Source organism: Meles meles, chromosome X (genome assembly GCF_922984935.1).
Source record: "Meles meles chromosome X, mMelMel3.1 paternal haplotype, whole genome shotgun sequence".
In the NCBI taxonomy this organism is placed as follows: Eukaryota; Metazoa; Chordata; class Mammalia; order Carnivora; family Mustelidae; genus Meles; species Meles meles.
In genome coordinates, this window is record NC_060087.1 from 4,948,497 (window position 1) to 4,964,829 (window position 16,333).

Below are 16,333 nucleotides of genomic sequence, written 5' to 3' on the forward strand. Positions count from 1 at the left end.
CATCCCAGGACCTTGAGATCATGACCCGAGCCAAAGGCAGAGACTTAATCCACTGAGCCACCCGGGCGCCCCTTCTTACTCCTTTTTATTGGTAAAGCTAGTGATGGAATGATCCGTCCCCGCACTGTTCACAATGGCTTCGCTGAGTCACTAACTCCCCCCGCCGCCCGCCAAAGGGAATACAAGTAGATACGTGAAAAGGGAACGCATGTTGAAAATTTGAGGGGCGTGCATTTTGGTGTCGGAGAAAGAGAAGTGCAGTGGTTTATCATACACTGACCTGCGTAACTTGCGTATCGTCATTCTTTCTAACAGAACATAACAGACATCACCATGTAATTACATTCTGTGTATCATATAGACACATTCATGTGTGTGTTCAACACACCCATGTTCCCATGTGTTTGTGTCTACATATGCTTATAAACACAGTTCAAAATAAGGGAGATTTGCAGTGAGAAGCCCCCCAGATTCTGCTTCCGTGCCTCCTGGTCCCAGAGCTCCCTTTTGTTTTTCTCCCTCCCCCCCTTTTTTTTCCCCCTTTTGTTTTTCTGATGGCTTTGGGCATGGGTAAGGATTTCTGGCATATGTTAATCCCTAGAGAGGGCGAGGAAAAAAAAAAACTTCCAAAATTATCGTTCATATTGTCAATAGACTATATTGCCAATGATGTAAAAGTCCGGGTAGTTTTCATCAAGCGAAATTAGAAATATGTACTGTGTGTCGTATGAGGTCATCTGACTCACTCAACTTAAGGGAAGGAAGGGCAGTCTGGCTCATCACAGTGCAGAATGTTCTCATTTACCACAGGGCTAACGACTGCTGTCTCTGGGAACTGAAAATTCGTTCTCCGAATTTTCCTCACTCTTGTTAGCTTATTCTGATTGGATAAATGATGGTGGAAAACATAGAGCTTATCAAATGTCTTGATTAGATTTTGCAGCATTACCAGGTCCGCTAGAACTGTACTCGGTACCTGCTCAGATTCTCCGAGAGCTCTGGACTGTCTTCCTGATTTACACTCTCAGGAGCTGTATCAGTCCCCAAACCACGCATTCCTGCAGGCATGCGGATTCTAGCAACATCTCTAGAAACAACGGTTACAGCAGGAAACGTTCCTCACCCCCAAATTAAAAGTGGGGATATTCCATATCTAGCGTGCTCTAGTTTACAAGCCTGCATTTAAATGCTGCTGTCCATGAATTCGCGGGCGGTTTGCTACAGGTTTCTGCAAGTCATCTCGTCCTTCCCACCTTGTGGGCAGCATTCAGTAAGGGGTAACTACTGCCATGAGCTTCTGTGATTCCGGAATCTTCTTCAGGGAAAGAAGCAAACCGTGCTGGTGCTTCCTGTGATGGTTTGGTATCACTTCTAAAGGCACAGTGGTAACTGTCCCACCCAAACCGGCCAGGTTATGACGTGTCAGGACGTGCCCAAGTTTGCCCTACACACAGATGTGCTTGGGAATAGATGAGGAACATGCCCCGAGATTCATGAATTCAGACAATTCTTGGTCCGTATCTAAAGGGGAAAAGCTAAGGAAGTAGTCTCTCTTCTAAGGGCCCATGAATTCATTCTGCAAGACCTTCAGGACATCTGATGTCAACACTGAGATGTGGATGTTCGTGAGCAAACGGGATGCAGGGCTGAACTGTCTTCAGCGGTTTTGTTCAGAAAACAAGTGACTGCAGAATTCTTTGTCAGGAGAATGAACGCGATGTCAAAAGCTAGAATTATTGTAAGTACTGTGGCACAGGGCCTCACAGTTTATGAAACCACCCCCCTGTATGACTTAGTTTAATCTCTTCGAGAACACCAGCAGATGGGTAGGTCATGCTTGTATCATCAGTTTTCTCATTTTACAGGAGAGGAAACTGAGGCTTGCAGGGATCGTCACACTAGGTTGCGGCCCACCACCTGCTTTTGTAAATAAAGTTTTATTGGCATATAGACGTGCCCTCTTGTTCACGTTTTGCTGTTGCTGCTTTCCCACGGCAACAGCCAAGCTGAGCGGAGCCTGCACACCTACCATGCCACACGTATCTCCCAGCGGACGCTTTCCAGAAATTATGTGCCCCGCCCTCCTGCCGTGTAGGCACGTGGAAGGTGTGCGGCTGGTCTCTTCACTTGCACTCTTCCTTCTCCCACACTGTAAAACAGCCACGGAGATCAGAACCGTTTCCTGTGTGGCCAGAGGTTGTGGCCGGGGCACCAACTGGGTCCTGACGAATCGCTCGGCATTTGCAGGCCTGTCTTATCTTGTATGATATAGAGGACAGGTAGTTACGTCCAACAGAACATGCTTGGTCCTTGAGTCTCAGAATGGAGGCAGGGAGGAGAGACAGAAAGACAAGGAGATGCCCGCTCTCCACGACATAGGTCAGAATCTCCCATCTGAAGTGAAGAAACATGAGTGGGAAGGAGAGATCGATGAACTTTCCTTAAGAAAAGAGAGACAGCTGAAAATAAATAAGAAATTTAGGAAGAGGTTGAACAACCCTGCTACTGTTTTACTAAAGATTATTGGTACATTGTCTTAATTTTGGAACTTCTCATTTTTTATTTAAAAAATGGTGATATTCAATTTTGAGAAAACACGGAGCATTATATCAAAAATATTCCCTGGAAGACTAATAATGTGTTTTTTCAAAAAGACCATGCAAAAAATTTTAGAATGTTGCTGAAGAATAAGGTCCTCTCTTTCAGATGAACTGGGAATTGCTGCGCGGATTTGCATCCAGCCTGGTGGCTGGCGACCAGGCCTCTGAGGGGACTGAGCCATGTATCCGTGTGAAACGTCTAAACCGTGAAGAAGTAGAAGCCTAAGCTCTGTAGTAACGATTTTATACAAATACATCGTGACGTAGACTATTCCACAGCTCTCTCTCCCACGAATATGTCAGTAATGAAAGGGTTAATAATCCATACCCCATGCAAAATGCTCCACAGACCCGAAGAAGTCAATGTCAAATTTTCTCCATATAAGTCAAAATATTACCTGAATTCTATTTCAGACAACAACCAACCAACCAAAACCCCCAGAATTCGGAAGCTTTTCTTGAAATGTTTATCTGTCGGCTCGAGAGATGCTCTTATTCTGTTGTTCTGGCATTTTAGTTACTTGCCAATCATAGTGCTATCTCTCAGAAACAAAACAGCTTGTTAGTCAAGAGCTCCTCTTGAAAATGCTCATTTTTGTTCCAAACGGATGGCAAGAACCTGTGAAAACGTGGCCTGATAGTATGCATGTCCGGGGGCCATACATACGGATAGAAAGGTCATTAGTAAAAAATACAGGTCTGACCTTCAATGTGTTTGCATTCTCATTCTTGTATTCAGCTGGGAATGACTCCCTACCGTAAATAAGTTTTTTAAAAATGCTCTTAAACGAAGCCAGGAAAAGCTACAAGAACTTTTTTTTTTTTTAAGATTTTGTTTATTTATTAAAGATAGAGATTGAGATCGCACAAACCGGGAGAGTGACAGGCAGAGCCAGAAGCAGACTCCCTGCGGAGTAGGGATCCTGAACTGGGGCTCGATCCCAGGACTCTGGGATCATGGCCTGAGGCAAAGACAGATGCTTAACCCACTGAGCCACCCAGGCTTTCCTATGAGGAGTTATTTTTAAAAAAATTAGGTTGGGGCGCCTGGGTGGCTCAGTGGGTTAAGCCTCTGCCTTCAGCTCAGGTCATGGTCCCAGGGTCCTGGGATCAAGCCCCGCATCGGGCTCTCTGCTCAGCAGGGAGCCTGCTTCCCCCTCTCTCTCTGCCTGCCTCTCTGCCTACTTGTGATCTCTCTCTCTCTCTGTCAAATAAATAAATAAAATCTTTAAAAAAAATTAGGTTAAAGGAAATAGAGGTCATTCCACTTCAAACAGCTGGTAGACAAGTTAGGAAGGAAATATACTGTTTGTCAAGTTAGTCCTCAGTGTTACAAAAGAATGACACTTAAGTGATTAATAATTGATTTTAAAAATAAAAACATTAGGTCCACAAATAGATATTAATAAAATCCAGTATGTTCAATACGTAGTTTCTACCAGATGTGGAACAAGGAGGTCTGTGCGTTGCTCGGGGCCGGCAGGAGCGGAGTCTGCACGTGGTCCTTCTTGGTCTCCGTCACATGGGCACTGCTCTGTGTCCCAAGGTTCGATGGCCCCAGTGCAAGTTGTCCGTTCCCGTTTGCCCCACTGTGGGCACAACCTCCTTTGCTTCCGAGAAACCACAACACCCCAGTGAAGACCCAAGTTCTACGAAAACTTTAAAACCTAGAACTCGAGAGATGTTTTCAGCATGATGGAAATTTTTCTGTAATTTAAATCCTAGGAAAAGCTCACACCCACAGCAGGACACCGTGTTTAAAGCACACATCCCATTTCCCTGAAAATGGAACAGTTCTGGAAAATAACTCGGCCTAGAAGCCCTCTAACACCGTGGGAGGCTTTCAGGCTGATGGAGAGTCCGAGATGAGCACAGAGCGAAACTGCCCTGTTGCTTGGGGTCTGCATCAATGGACAAGGTCTCCGAGGGCTATGTCCGTCCTTGGCTACATGCCGTCTCCTCTTGGTGGACATCAGTAAACCACCAAGGAAATGAGCGCTTTCAGAAGGCATCAAAATTAGGTAGTTATCATGTGTCTACTAGGCACAGACATGGGTCATCAGCAAGACCTTGTCCTCCTGCCCAAGGTCAGGGACCTCGGCGCTGGTCTCCGTCCTTCTTCCGGCCTGGGGGCTGCATTCCCTGCTGCGGAGCTGCGGCTGGGCTTCCACAGTCATGTCCAAGTGCTCAGTCACGTAAAGGGAAACGCAGCCGAGAACAGCTGACCCTTTTAACCACTGCGAGTCATCAGGTCACAAACCGAAGAAGCAGGAATGGGGATGGAGGGAGATAAGCCGAGGGAGATGAAGGAACACACTATGCAAACTGGGGCAAGAGACATGGACCGCAGAGACCCAATGGTTGGGGATCATCCTGGGAAGGCTGCCCCCTTAGTAGCTAGGCAGCCTCGGGGAAGTAACTGAACATCTCTGCATCTGCATATCCTCATCGTTAGATACCAGGGAGCAATCCCTTCTGTTGCTGCTGATAGCAACCAATCACAGCACAGGTTTTCCTTCATTTTCTAGGAAACAGAAAATGCATGGTGGAGTGGTACGTGTAGCCTCCCCAAATCATTTAGTGTCTTTCTAGCTTACTCTGTGGACATCTCGAGGCTGTGATTTCTCTGACCTCATGATCCACAACAGTTGCTATGGTTCCAGTCATCACATCAACGTTCCAGGCAGCAGGAAGTAAACAAAGGTAGGTCCCTCTGTAATTCAGCTTATCTGTCTGGCCAGCCCTTAGATGTGTAGCCAGAGCTGGTGACAAGGGAAGCCAGGAAATGTGGCCTTTTAAGCACACCCCTCCAAGTCCAGCGAGCAGCTCTGACTCCGATGTAAGGAAGGAAAGAAACGTTGAGGGTGCAAAAAGACTAGAAGCCTCTCCCACCTGCACCTGCTTCGTGATACTCTTACCAGTACTTCAACAGGAAAGTGTGTAGCCTCGCCTTAGAGCTCACTGGGCTCTGGGACTCGGGTCTGTTGTCACCTTGACTCTGTGCTCCCTTTCTGCAGTTCCCACCTCGGTATCGTCACAGGCTGTATGGACACCCTCCCTGCCCAGTCACCACCTCTCAGTCACAGATCACACTGGCAATTCTCGTGATTGGACTCCCGCACCCCCTTTTTCATAAGACATAATCTCTCAAACACCTTCCTGTTGTTTCCCAAGTAGCCATTTCTATCATTGTTATTATAAATTGAAGTTCTGAAGTAAAACGATGACGTTTCAGATCATTACAAAATTAACGCTCCTGAGATAGGGTTGATGTTGATAGTATCTGTGTTCAAAGTTTACAGCGAAAAAGAAATACGAGTTTTTATTCCTCTAGTAAGAGGGGAAAGGTTCTCAGCTTACTTTAAATAAACTAATTACATAATTTACCTTCCAGATAAAACTTCAGATGACGACATAGCTCAGGCTCCTTGGGAACCGAATCTCCTGCTTTCATGTGCTGAGTGTAAATCGTTTTATGTTGCTCTTAAAAAACTGTGTGTTTTGTTTCTAGCCAGTCACAGAGAGGGCTGGAGCCTCCTGTACGTACCGTACGTGTACCGCTAATCAACAGAGTGCGAGTCAGAGGAACGGTTACGCTTAGGCTCTGCCTCTTTGTACCTCCATGGCCTTCCCAGTTACTTAACCTCTCTGTCCCTCGCTCATCTCACCCATCCCTTTAGACGGCCATCCTGGGGCAGAGCAACTGGGGCCCAGGACTGTACAGGGAGCAAAGGACTGGAAAGGCCAGGAGAGCGCCAAGAAAGAAAATCATGAGGACTCGCGAGATCAGAGCTCACACAGGTTCCCAGTCAGCGCAAGGTGAGAGATGCGTACAACTGGCTTCCTTCTGTGCAGCTACCGTGCTGGGCCCTCAGAGTGAGTGAGTGAACGTACGAATGAACGAATGACAGATATCAAACATTTTTCACGTACCCACTGGAGATTAAATACATATTATGTACATCATGAAACCAATAAAACGGGTGGCCTTTATTCATCTGCAAGTATGGGCCTGACCTTGGGTGTTAAATTGGTAACTGTATTTGAGGGCGCCGGGGGTCTCAGTGGGTTAAGCCTCTGCCTTCGGCTCAGGTCATGATCTCAGGGTCCTGGAACGGAGCCCCGCATCGGGCTCCCCGCTCAGTGGGGAGCCTGCCTCTCCCTCTGTCTCCCCCTGCTCATGCAGGCTCTGTCTTTCCTTCACAAAAATAAATCTTAGGAAAGATACTGTATTGATTCTACAATGTGTGTCTTTGGTATGTGTTAAACGGATGCTGTCTTTGATTAGAAATACAGATCTCTGTTATGCGTTAAGTCGATAATGCATTTGATTATAAAATGCGTGTTTCGGGTATGTGTCAGTTAGCGTATGTGATCATAAACACTTATCCCTTACATGTGTTAAAATGAACTGTGTTTGATTATAAACATGGATCTCCGGCACGTGGTAAGTAGATAGTGTATTTCATTATAAAGTGTGTATCTGTGGCACGTGTTACATGATAGCGTGTCTGATTATAACGGGTGTGTCCCTGTGCAGGAGCAGGGGGGTACGACGATAAAGGAGCTGCTAAAATACCTTCCCATAAAGGCACCTGGGGGCTCAGTCTGTGGCGTGGCTGCCTCGGGCTTGGGTCATGATCCCAGGGACCTGGGACGGATCACAGCGGGTCCCTGCTCTGCAGGAAGTCTGCTTCTCCCTCTGCCCCTCCCCCGACTCCTGTTTGTGGGCGCGCTCTCTCTCCCCTTCTGTCCTTCTCTGTCAAATAAATAACTGAAATCTTTTTAAACAATGAAAAGGAGCCCCCTCCCCATAGTACTGACCACGAGCAGACTGCAGCGGGGTGAGCTGGTGGGTGGTCACCTCTCACTTCCCCTCCCGGACCCGCCCCCAGCCGTCGGTGGCACCCCCACACAAGGATAGCTCTCCTGCAGCGCAGACCATCTGACAAGCACCTGGGTTAAGTGACGGGCCTGGCAGCGGAGGGGCTTGTCTTGTGTGGTGGACAGAGGGGACAGGGCTCCAACTTCGGTCAGGCAGGGAGGGTATGTGGGGCCCTGATGTCTTTTCCCACCTGACAGCGCAGTTCTGCTAACAGAAGGAGTGCTGAACAGGACTTAATTTTTTGTGAAGGCTTTTAGTCTTTTTTTTTAAACAAGGAATGAAGTTTTTAATTAGATGAAAAAAGAAGCTCCCCGATCATTCTGAATTGTGACATCTGACTATAAGGTTCCAAGCCCCTGTACTTGATTTTTTTTTCTGTTGCAAACAAAAGTATTTATGAAAAAAAAAAATCATATGAGCTGATCTGGAACCGCCAGAATAATGATAAAATCAGATGCCTCAAAGGAAACCTGTGCCTACAGGAGTCCCGGGTCATACATGGGTTACGAGAAGGTTACCTGCCCTCTGTACTCCACCGGGTTCAGTCCCGCGTAAATGGGCACGAAGCTGCTGGCCAACAGCACCTACGCGGACAAAATGCAGAAACAGCTCATAAACGTGGGCATTCGCATGCGTCCAACAGATTTGATACATTGACTATAAAATGTGGAATTTTTCAAAAAATAACATCATACTGTAAGACGTGACATGAGTTCCGTGTATCTCCAGTGCACACAGGACACTGAACTAGAAGACGGCCCTTTCGTATCTGAGACGACCATGGAGGGACACGTACAGTCCAATGCTCTGCGGCTCCGCAGGCTTCATGTGAGGAAGATCGGGATTTTAACTGCAGACAACGGAGTCCCTCCCACAGTAAACTCCGGGTAAGGCTCCGTTCTCGAGTTCGTCCTCATGAACTGGTACAGCGCTCGAGCATCGACTGTGAACATCGCACCCGTGTGGTGCCGGCTGGCTCAGTCCGTACAGCCTGACTCTGTCTTGGGCTCATGAGTTTGGGGCCCACACTGGCAGCAGAGTTTACTTTAAAGAAAAACAAGAAAGTCCGGCGCTCTTGTATTTTTCAGAGGAGCAGACCGCTCTGGTGTTCGCAGCGGAGACCGGCCTGCAGCGTGGGGGTGTTCTAATTTGTCACAGGATGTTGCTCAGGGGAGCAAGACATTTCGTGGGCTAGCGACGCGGTCTAGAGACGTAATGAGGCAGTGGCAGGTACCGGACCCAATTATCCTGTCTTGCTTTGGGAAAGTCAAAAAAGGTCGCCCTTTAAAATATTACCATTTCTTCCAACGGAAGAAGCTGGGCATTGGGAACCTTTGACATGTACTTGTTTTATTTTTCAGCATAGTTTCCAGATCCATACTGTTCTGTTTGGTAGACGGAAGACACGGAACATTTAAGCTATACGCTTCCAGCTAGTAAGTGAAGATACATGGCTGTTCGTTGTGAAGGATTTCATGAGATTTGGGGGCGGGGCATATAGTATTCAGAAACGGATTATGGCCCCAAAATGGATTTGTAAATCACGTATGTAGAATTGATTAGAACTCAGAGGCTATTTCCCCCAAAGAAACGGTATTATAGGTACGTTTTCTGAGGTTAACTCCCAAAGGTCAATTTATTCTGAACTGTGAGTGAATAAGAGGTCTGGTCACCCGCAACATGCGCTTTCTATAGGAAATGTCCTCTGGGTTGTCACCTGCCACACCTAAACCCCCTCAGGTCTCCGTCCTGTCCTGCAAGCTGGCCCAGGATTTCCTAGCCGTGCAACGGCTCCTGTTGGCTCCTCGCCGCCCAAAGCTGCCGAAGGGAAAGGGTGTGTGTCTCCTGCATGGTCAGTCCGTCCTTCCCAGGGCTGATCCTCGACAGATGGCCGTTGTCATCTCCCCTTCCCCTCTGGTGCTTCCCCGCCAGTCTGACCCATGGGAGAAACGAGGATTCTCCCATGTTGTTGGGGGCACGTCGAGGACAGAGGGAAAGGGCCTCATAGCACCGGGCTCTTGCCAGGGAGCCCAGTAGCATGTAGGGCATCAGATTTGTGTGGTCGCAAATTCACTGGTACCCTAGCACAACGCAAGGACTCCAGCGGGAATGGGGGTAGGGAATGACATGTGTCACGCATCTCCGTGGTCCCAGGCTGCTGCTCGGTGCCAGAAGAGCTACCTAGTTTGTGCAGAAAGAAAAGCCAGTATTGAGGACTGCAGCATGTGGAAGGCGGGGCATCAAACCAAAGCACAATGGCAACCTTGCGTGAGATGTGTGCACGGTCTACGGAGCAGAGTGAGCGTAGACAGGCCCGTCGTTAGGCATTCCTCTCGGCACGAGTGGCGTGACAGAACGGCGCGCTGTGATGCGGGGCGCAGCCAGCATACAAAGCAGCTAAGGGGGCGTGGGCACGCTCTCTGGATGGGCGGGACACTGCCTCCCAAGCCCGCGGGGGACGACAGGATGGAGACCAACCTCCTGAGTCCCAAAGCATCAGCAGCTGGGTGCTTTTCAGAGAAAGGCAGTTCAGCGTGCGGGCCCTGCGTTCGCCCTGGCTAAATCGGGCCCTGACAGCAATCGGCTACTCCTTTCAAAAAACAATTACAGACCCTAGGTATGTTTTGCGGGCACACCGTGGCTACTTAATGACGTTATTTGGCGAAACGCCCCATCGCACTGTGGCAATAACAGACACAGTTTGTGGATAGCACACGTATTGGGAAACTGCACTACTTAACGCTCTTTAAAGAACCGAAGGCGCTCTGTAAACATAGCGATTTATTTCATCATGTTGCGTAATTGTATCTGCCCTGCAAAAAAAAAAAAAAAAAAAAAAAAAAAAAATCACTACCATTAGAATCAGAATTATGTGTATTTTTACCCCCTGTGTCAGACTGCAATGGGAAGTTCACAAGTTAATGCTTGGAACTCTTTTGCGGTGTTTGGTTGAAAAATACTATTCAATTACTTTCCTACAGATAAGAACAGTACGCGTCCTCCTCGCTGATAGGAAGAGCTCACCCAATGGGAAAATGCCTGCCGCTCTTCTAAATCAATGTATTTATTCTGCCATCCCTCACTTGCCTTTATATACGCTGCTGCTTTGTAGGTCAAACTACGTTTGGTGGGAAAATTAGCTTCCAAAGTTAAGAACGAAGTGGCTTTTCTTATTCGTGTGCGGTCCGCTTCTGGCCATTTTATGGCCAGCAAAGAGGATTTTCTCAGGAAAGAGACAAGCGCTGATAGTCTCAGGCCGTTTGGTAAGACGGGAGGCGTAAACGTGTCCTTCTGCTGTGTCTTACCGCGTTGTTTTTGCAGGCAGAGTTTTCTCAGTTTCAGTCCATGGAGAGCAGAGGTTCTCAGCAAGGGGAGGGAGTGTTTTTGTTTAGTGATGTCTGGAGACAGGACTGTATGTCACAATTGTGTGTGTGTGTGTTGCGGGGGGTGGGTACTACTGGCGTCTAGCGGGAAGAGCCCACAGATCCTTCTGCACACGCTGTAGTGCACGGGACACCCACCACAGAGAAGCAAAGGACCGCAATGTCAGGGGTGCCCTAGCTCCCAAGCCTGAGGCAGAAACTGGAGTCTTGCCATTCATGGCCCGTGCCACGGCCCAGCGCCGTAAGCGATGCAGGTAGGTTCAAACATTGATTTGCTTTGTCTCCTTCTTACTAAATACACAGAGATGAAAATAAAACTCAGTGATTTCCCGCAATAACTGTGCAAACGTTGCCAAGTGCATCTGCAATCCACGTTCTGACGAGCTCTTTTCATTTCACATTTTATAGAAAAGGGGTGTTTAGAAAATTATGTGGCCTGGCTTCCTCGGAGAAGAAATTCCCAACAAGTTGCGTTTATGCCTGAAGTTTGCTGTGGAGTTTAATGAGGATCTGGCTGTTTATTCAGAACCTGCTGGCGTAGTTGAAATTCAAAGACAGATTCAAATTTATCTTCTCCAGTCTTCTCAAGATAAGGACCAATCTTAAATTCAGGCCTTACTTCACCTTCAGAAGGCTCGGTGGGAGAAGATGTTGCTATCCGAGCATTCTCGCTCTGTGTGCAGAAATCTAGAACATCCTAGTAATGGAGACAGAGTCGTTCTTCTCAAGGGGGACATGGTTCTGCACGAAAGCCGTTGTGGGAATACAGATCAATGAGCATTCACTTGGGTTAAAAGACCAGCTCAGACCACTCATGTCTGTCAGCTTGAAACCTGAAGAATTCAGTGACTGATACTAATTCAGACAAGTGGCCAGCAGCACCGATCCACGGCATGGTTAATATCAAAATCATTTCTGCTCTGCTGTACAAGTGACTTACGAGTTTCTTATAAACAAAGGATTTACCTCCCTAATCACACTTGGCTGAAGGCTAATATTAAAATGTGCTTGGATTTCCTGATCGCATCTTTCCTTGGGAAGACAAATAGCGCAGACATCAGGGGATAATGTGTAAAGGGGCTCACAAGGAAAGGACTTGCCAGCGACCCATGGCACACAGGAAAAGAGAAGAGCCAGCGTCCCTGAGCTGGCAGGTACTCAAGGGACCTGAGGAAGCACTTCCGTGGACTTGATCTCTGCATCAGACTGTGGGATGAGTGGTACAGCGTGCATTCCAGCTTACAAAAGACCAAGGGATGGATGGAGAAGCTGTGCCAACGATCCCCAAGAGACCAAGGAACGAAGACGTGTGCCAACGATCCCATTCACACTCCACCCAACACAAGGGCTAAGCTCTTCCATTACCAAAGCACCATTGCCTTCGCAAAATGGGGTCCCCTTTTGGTACTGATCTGCTGAAAACAACCGACCCACAGCCATAAATGATCAGTGGACTTCATCCTCCAAGGGAACACTATTTTCATCCGCCCCTCAACTCACTCCCCTCCCCTGAAAAAAGTGCAGCAACCAAAATGAATCTTTCTGGTTGAGGAGAATAAAAAATGAGGCATTTGCAGGAGGGGAGCCTCTTGGGGCTCTGGTCTACCTGTGTAAAGGGATCCTCCATCTGGGGGTCTCCTCCTTGTATGGTAGCACAGCTCACACGTGTCTCCCTTTCTTGGCTCAGTCACTACAGGGGAGCAGGGGCGGACTTGACAAGTAAATTCTGGACAAAAGAACATGTGAAGACCACACGCCTGTCTCGTAGTGGGAGAGAAGGGAGCGGAAACACCACCACCACCCGCCCTGACGAACTCAGTCTTATTCGGGCTGCTCTAACAAAATACTATAAACTGCGCGACTTATAAACGACATCACAGTTCTGGGGACTGTGGAGCCCAAGAACACGGCCTCAGCAGTCTGGTGTCTGGGGAGAGCCCACTTCCTGTCTTCTCACTGTGTCCTCTTGTGGCCCAAGGGGCAGCGTGCTCTCTGGGGTCGCCTGATAAGGTAAGGGCGCTCTTCCCATTTGTGAGTGTTCTGCCCTCGTGACCTAGTCACCACCCAAAGGCCCCACCTGCTAATACCATCTCGTGGGGGTTAGGTTCCACCCGCATTTTGGTGACAGAAACATTCAAAGCAGAGCATTCCACTCCTGGCTCCCCGAAAATCATGTCCTTCTTTTGTGCAAAATCCATTCAATCCCTCCCAACAGCCCCAAACCGTCTTTATTTGTTCTAGCAGCAACACAGAGTTTAAAGTTCCATGGGTCCCCGAAATGTCATCTCAGCCAACCCTCGAGGGTTCCTCGAGGAACCCTCCATGCGGAGGCAATCTGCTCTCCTGCTGTGAGCCTGTGATCCCGGCGTTCTGTGCTTCTAAAACAAGCGGCGAGAAGGCACGGGATAGACATTCCCGTTCCAAAAGGGAGAACTCGGGAAGCAGAAGGAGGTGACATGTTCAGAGCAAGGCTGAAGGGCACGGGGGCAAATGCCATTTGACCGTAAGACAGGACGGTAATCTTCCTTGCTGCGCCGTGCGGCCCTGCAGGCCCATGACAGTGGGTCCTGCCCCGGACGCTCTGCTGGGCGGGGGAGGCACCCCACCTCTGAGTGTCCTGCCAGAAGCTTCCCAGGGCTTTCCTTGTGTCTGGGGTCTCCACTCCCATGGCTCTGAGCGGAGGAGGGTTGTCCGGGGAGAGGAGAGCGTGTGTCTACCATCAGCCTTGTACTCTGGGCTTCTCTGGAGAGGGGCAGCCCTGAGGATCTCTGCAGTGGCTCCTGGCTCATGCTTCCATCGTCTGGGACAGTCGCCGTGGCTTCTCCTCGGATGGCCGGCAGCCCCTCATCACGTGGCTGTGGGCCACACCTTCCAGCCCCGTTCTGAAGACGCAGTCCCTGTTCAGGAAGGACAGGCTGAGAACGGTCCAGATCTTTCAGCTCAACCTTGCTTTGGATAAGAGATGCCACCTCTAAGACCTTTCTCTGTTCTTGCATTTCATACAAGCGGGCAAGAGACGCCAGGCAGCATCTTCAACACTCTGCTTAGAGCACGGCCTCGTCAAATAACCATTTTTGTCTCTTGCAGCTTCCATCTTCCAGAAAACACTGGAAGCCTTCACGGATCCCCCACAGGAGGGAGGGCCTTTAGTCCAGTGTCCAGGACATCCTCCTTTCTGTTTCTGTCGGAGACCTCATGACATGGTTCTACCACCCATAGTCCTACCGCCTTTCTGTTCACGAGTCCCCGAGAAGAAGAGGCTGTCTCTGCAGCTCACGTGTCTCTTGTGCAAGTCCTCTTCAGAAGCGCTTCTCAAGGTCCCTCACAGTAATGTGGGCTCTTTGCAGCACGCGCATCTCCCACCTCTGGCCGTTACCCGCTTCCCAGCGCCTGCACGTCGCAGGACTGCTTTCCCGTCCTAGTCCATCAGGGACGCTGCAGCAAAACACCGCAGACGCGTGGCTTCTCACCAACAGGAACTGATTCTTCACGTCGCGAGAGGCTGGGACGTCCAAGGTCACGGTGCCAGCGGATACCACGCCTGCAGACAGCCTGCTTCCCGCCATGTCCTCCCAAGCCGGAAAGACGATGCTAGCTGTCAGGGGTCCCTTTTTTCAGAGCATTAATACCATCTCACAGGGGCTGACCTTCAAGACCTCTTCCTCTCCCACAGGCCGACCTCCTGATCCTATCCCATCTGGCATTCAGAATTCACTATATGAATTCGGGTTGGGGGGGGGTTGCAGCCAAGACATTCAGACCATGGCACTGAGTTTAATCACTGTGCACGTGAGGTTCAGAATACTATGGAAATTCAATCCTAAAGAAAGGGGATGTTTGGGAGCCCCTGGGCGGCTCATTCAGTGAAGCATTTGCCTTCAGCTCGGGTCATGATCCCAGGGCTCTGGGATCGAGCCCCACATCTGGCTCCCTGCTCACTGCGGAGACTGCTTTTCCGTGTCCTCCTCCCTTATATTCTCTCTTCCTATCTCTCTCTCTCAAAATAAGTAAAATCTTTAAAAAAAAAAAAAAAAAAAGGAAAGCGAATATTTGGACCACATAATTGGTCAACACAAGTTCTTAGAGAATTTTCAACTATCGTTGCAGGTATCAAAGGAAAGACTAATCTTTTATGCAACTAGAAGCGAAGTTGATATAATTTAAGTAGGACTCCTCACACAAGAGCACATTTATAAAACAAAGCCAGTGGTAAAGGGATGCAAAATCCTATGTCAAAAGGTGGTAAAACTAGGTAATGATCCATTTCCTGAGATATTGCAAAGGTAGGTCAGTCATGATCATAGAGGATAAGGAAGGGGGAGGAGAACTGCGTGTGCAAGAAAGGCTGACTCCCACTCCACAGAGAGCGGGCTGTGACCCTTGACATCTCATGACCGGCTCACACCGGCATGCTGACCAGTCATGTGTGTGGCTTAGTACCTGACTTATTTACTATTTGCTGAATACGGGCTGTATCCAACAGCCAGAAACACACTTTTACTTGCTTTATTCGTTGTTCTCCCTGGTAACACAGGTTGAGTTGTTATGTCCATTTCACAGCTGGAAACACTGAGGCTTGAACATAATTAGCGCTGGCGGGTGCTGTCAGGAAATGAGAGACCCAGATACGATACTGAGAGACGCACATTAAACACGCAGTAGTGCAGGAGAGCACACACACACGCCACGCAGGCATACACAAAGGACTGGACACACACACACACATACACATGCACACACACGCTTTAACATACAGAGACACCTGTTTGGAATTAAACGTGGCAGTCACCCGGTGGGTAATAAAGAGCCCAGCCTTTAGAAAAAAATAAAAACACTAGTTAGAAAGGGAACAAACAAGTTAATGATCAAATGGGTAGAAAATGCAACGCGGTGGTTGAAGTCTCTAGTACTCACTACTCCCAGACTCCTTCACCAGCGGCCAACTGACACCTGACATCCTCTCCCTCTGGTTTTCTTAGTCTCTCGGCCTGTGTGGGCGTTTGTCTCTCTGACCTCCAGAATTTCCGAACCCTGGGAAGGAGACCCAAGGCTGTGTGCTGAGGGCCAGGTGTCAAAGCTGCCAGGAGACTCAAGTGCTTCCCTGCTTGGCTCCAGGGGCCTCCCGTCTCCCCCGGAGGCAGGGAGCGGAAGGGCCGGCAGGCGGCTTGCTCCTGTCCCTCCCCAGTGCCCGAGGCGGCCAGCCTGCCGCGTGGCTGTTCACCGGGCAATCCTCCGCCGGCCTCCTCCTTACTCCGAGCAAAGAAGCTCACGATGTCCCCACCAGGAGGGAGTTTGCGTTCTCTCCTCTCCATGCCTTCTCCTCTCCCCTCAGTCCCCACCCGCTCCTACTGTGGAACGAACTGCTTCTTAGTATTCCAGGGATGGGTTTCACATGTGTCCTAGCCACTGTCTGCCATCAAGCATCTATCCATCCTTCCGACTTGTAGTTCTGAAAAAGGTTAGAG

At 49.0% G+C, this 16,333-nt stretch overlaps 1 protein-coding gene across 9 annotated transcripts in view; it reads right to left on the reverse strand.

The window, feature by feature from the left end:
• PNPLA4 (patatin like phospholipase domain containing 4) overlaps positions 1 to 16,333 on the reverse strand; it is a 28,370-nt gene that overhangs the window by 3,532 nt on the left and 8,505 nt on the right. For 8 of the 9 annotated variants that reach the window (XM_045995049.1, XM_045995053.1, XM_045995047.1 and 5 more), the window contains one exon: positions 8,004 to 8,069. The exons of the other annotated variant lie outside the window; for it this stretch is intronic. In XM_045995049.1, coding sequence (XP_045851005.1) covers positions 8,004 to 8,069 — 66 coding nt within the window. The remainder of the gene's footprint in view (positions 1 to 8,003; positions 8,070 to 16,333) is intronic. 9 annotated transcript variants of the gene reach the window in all.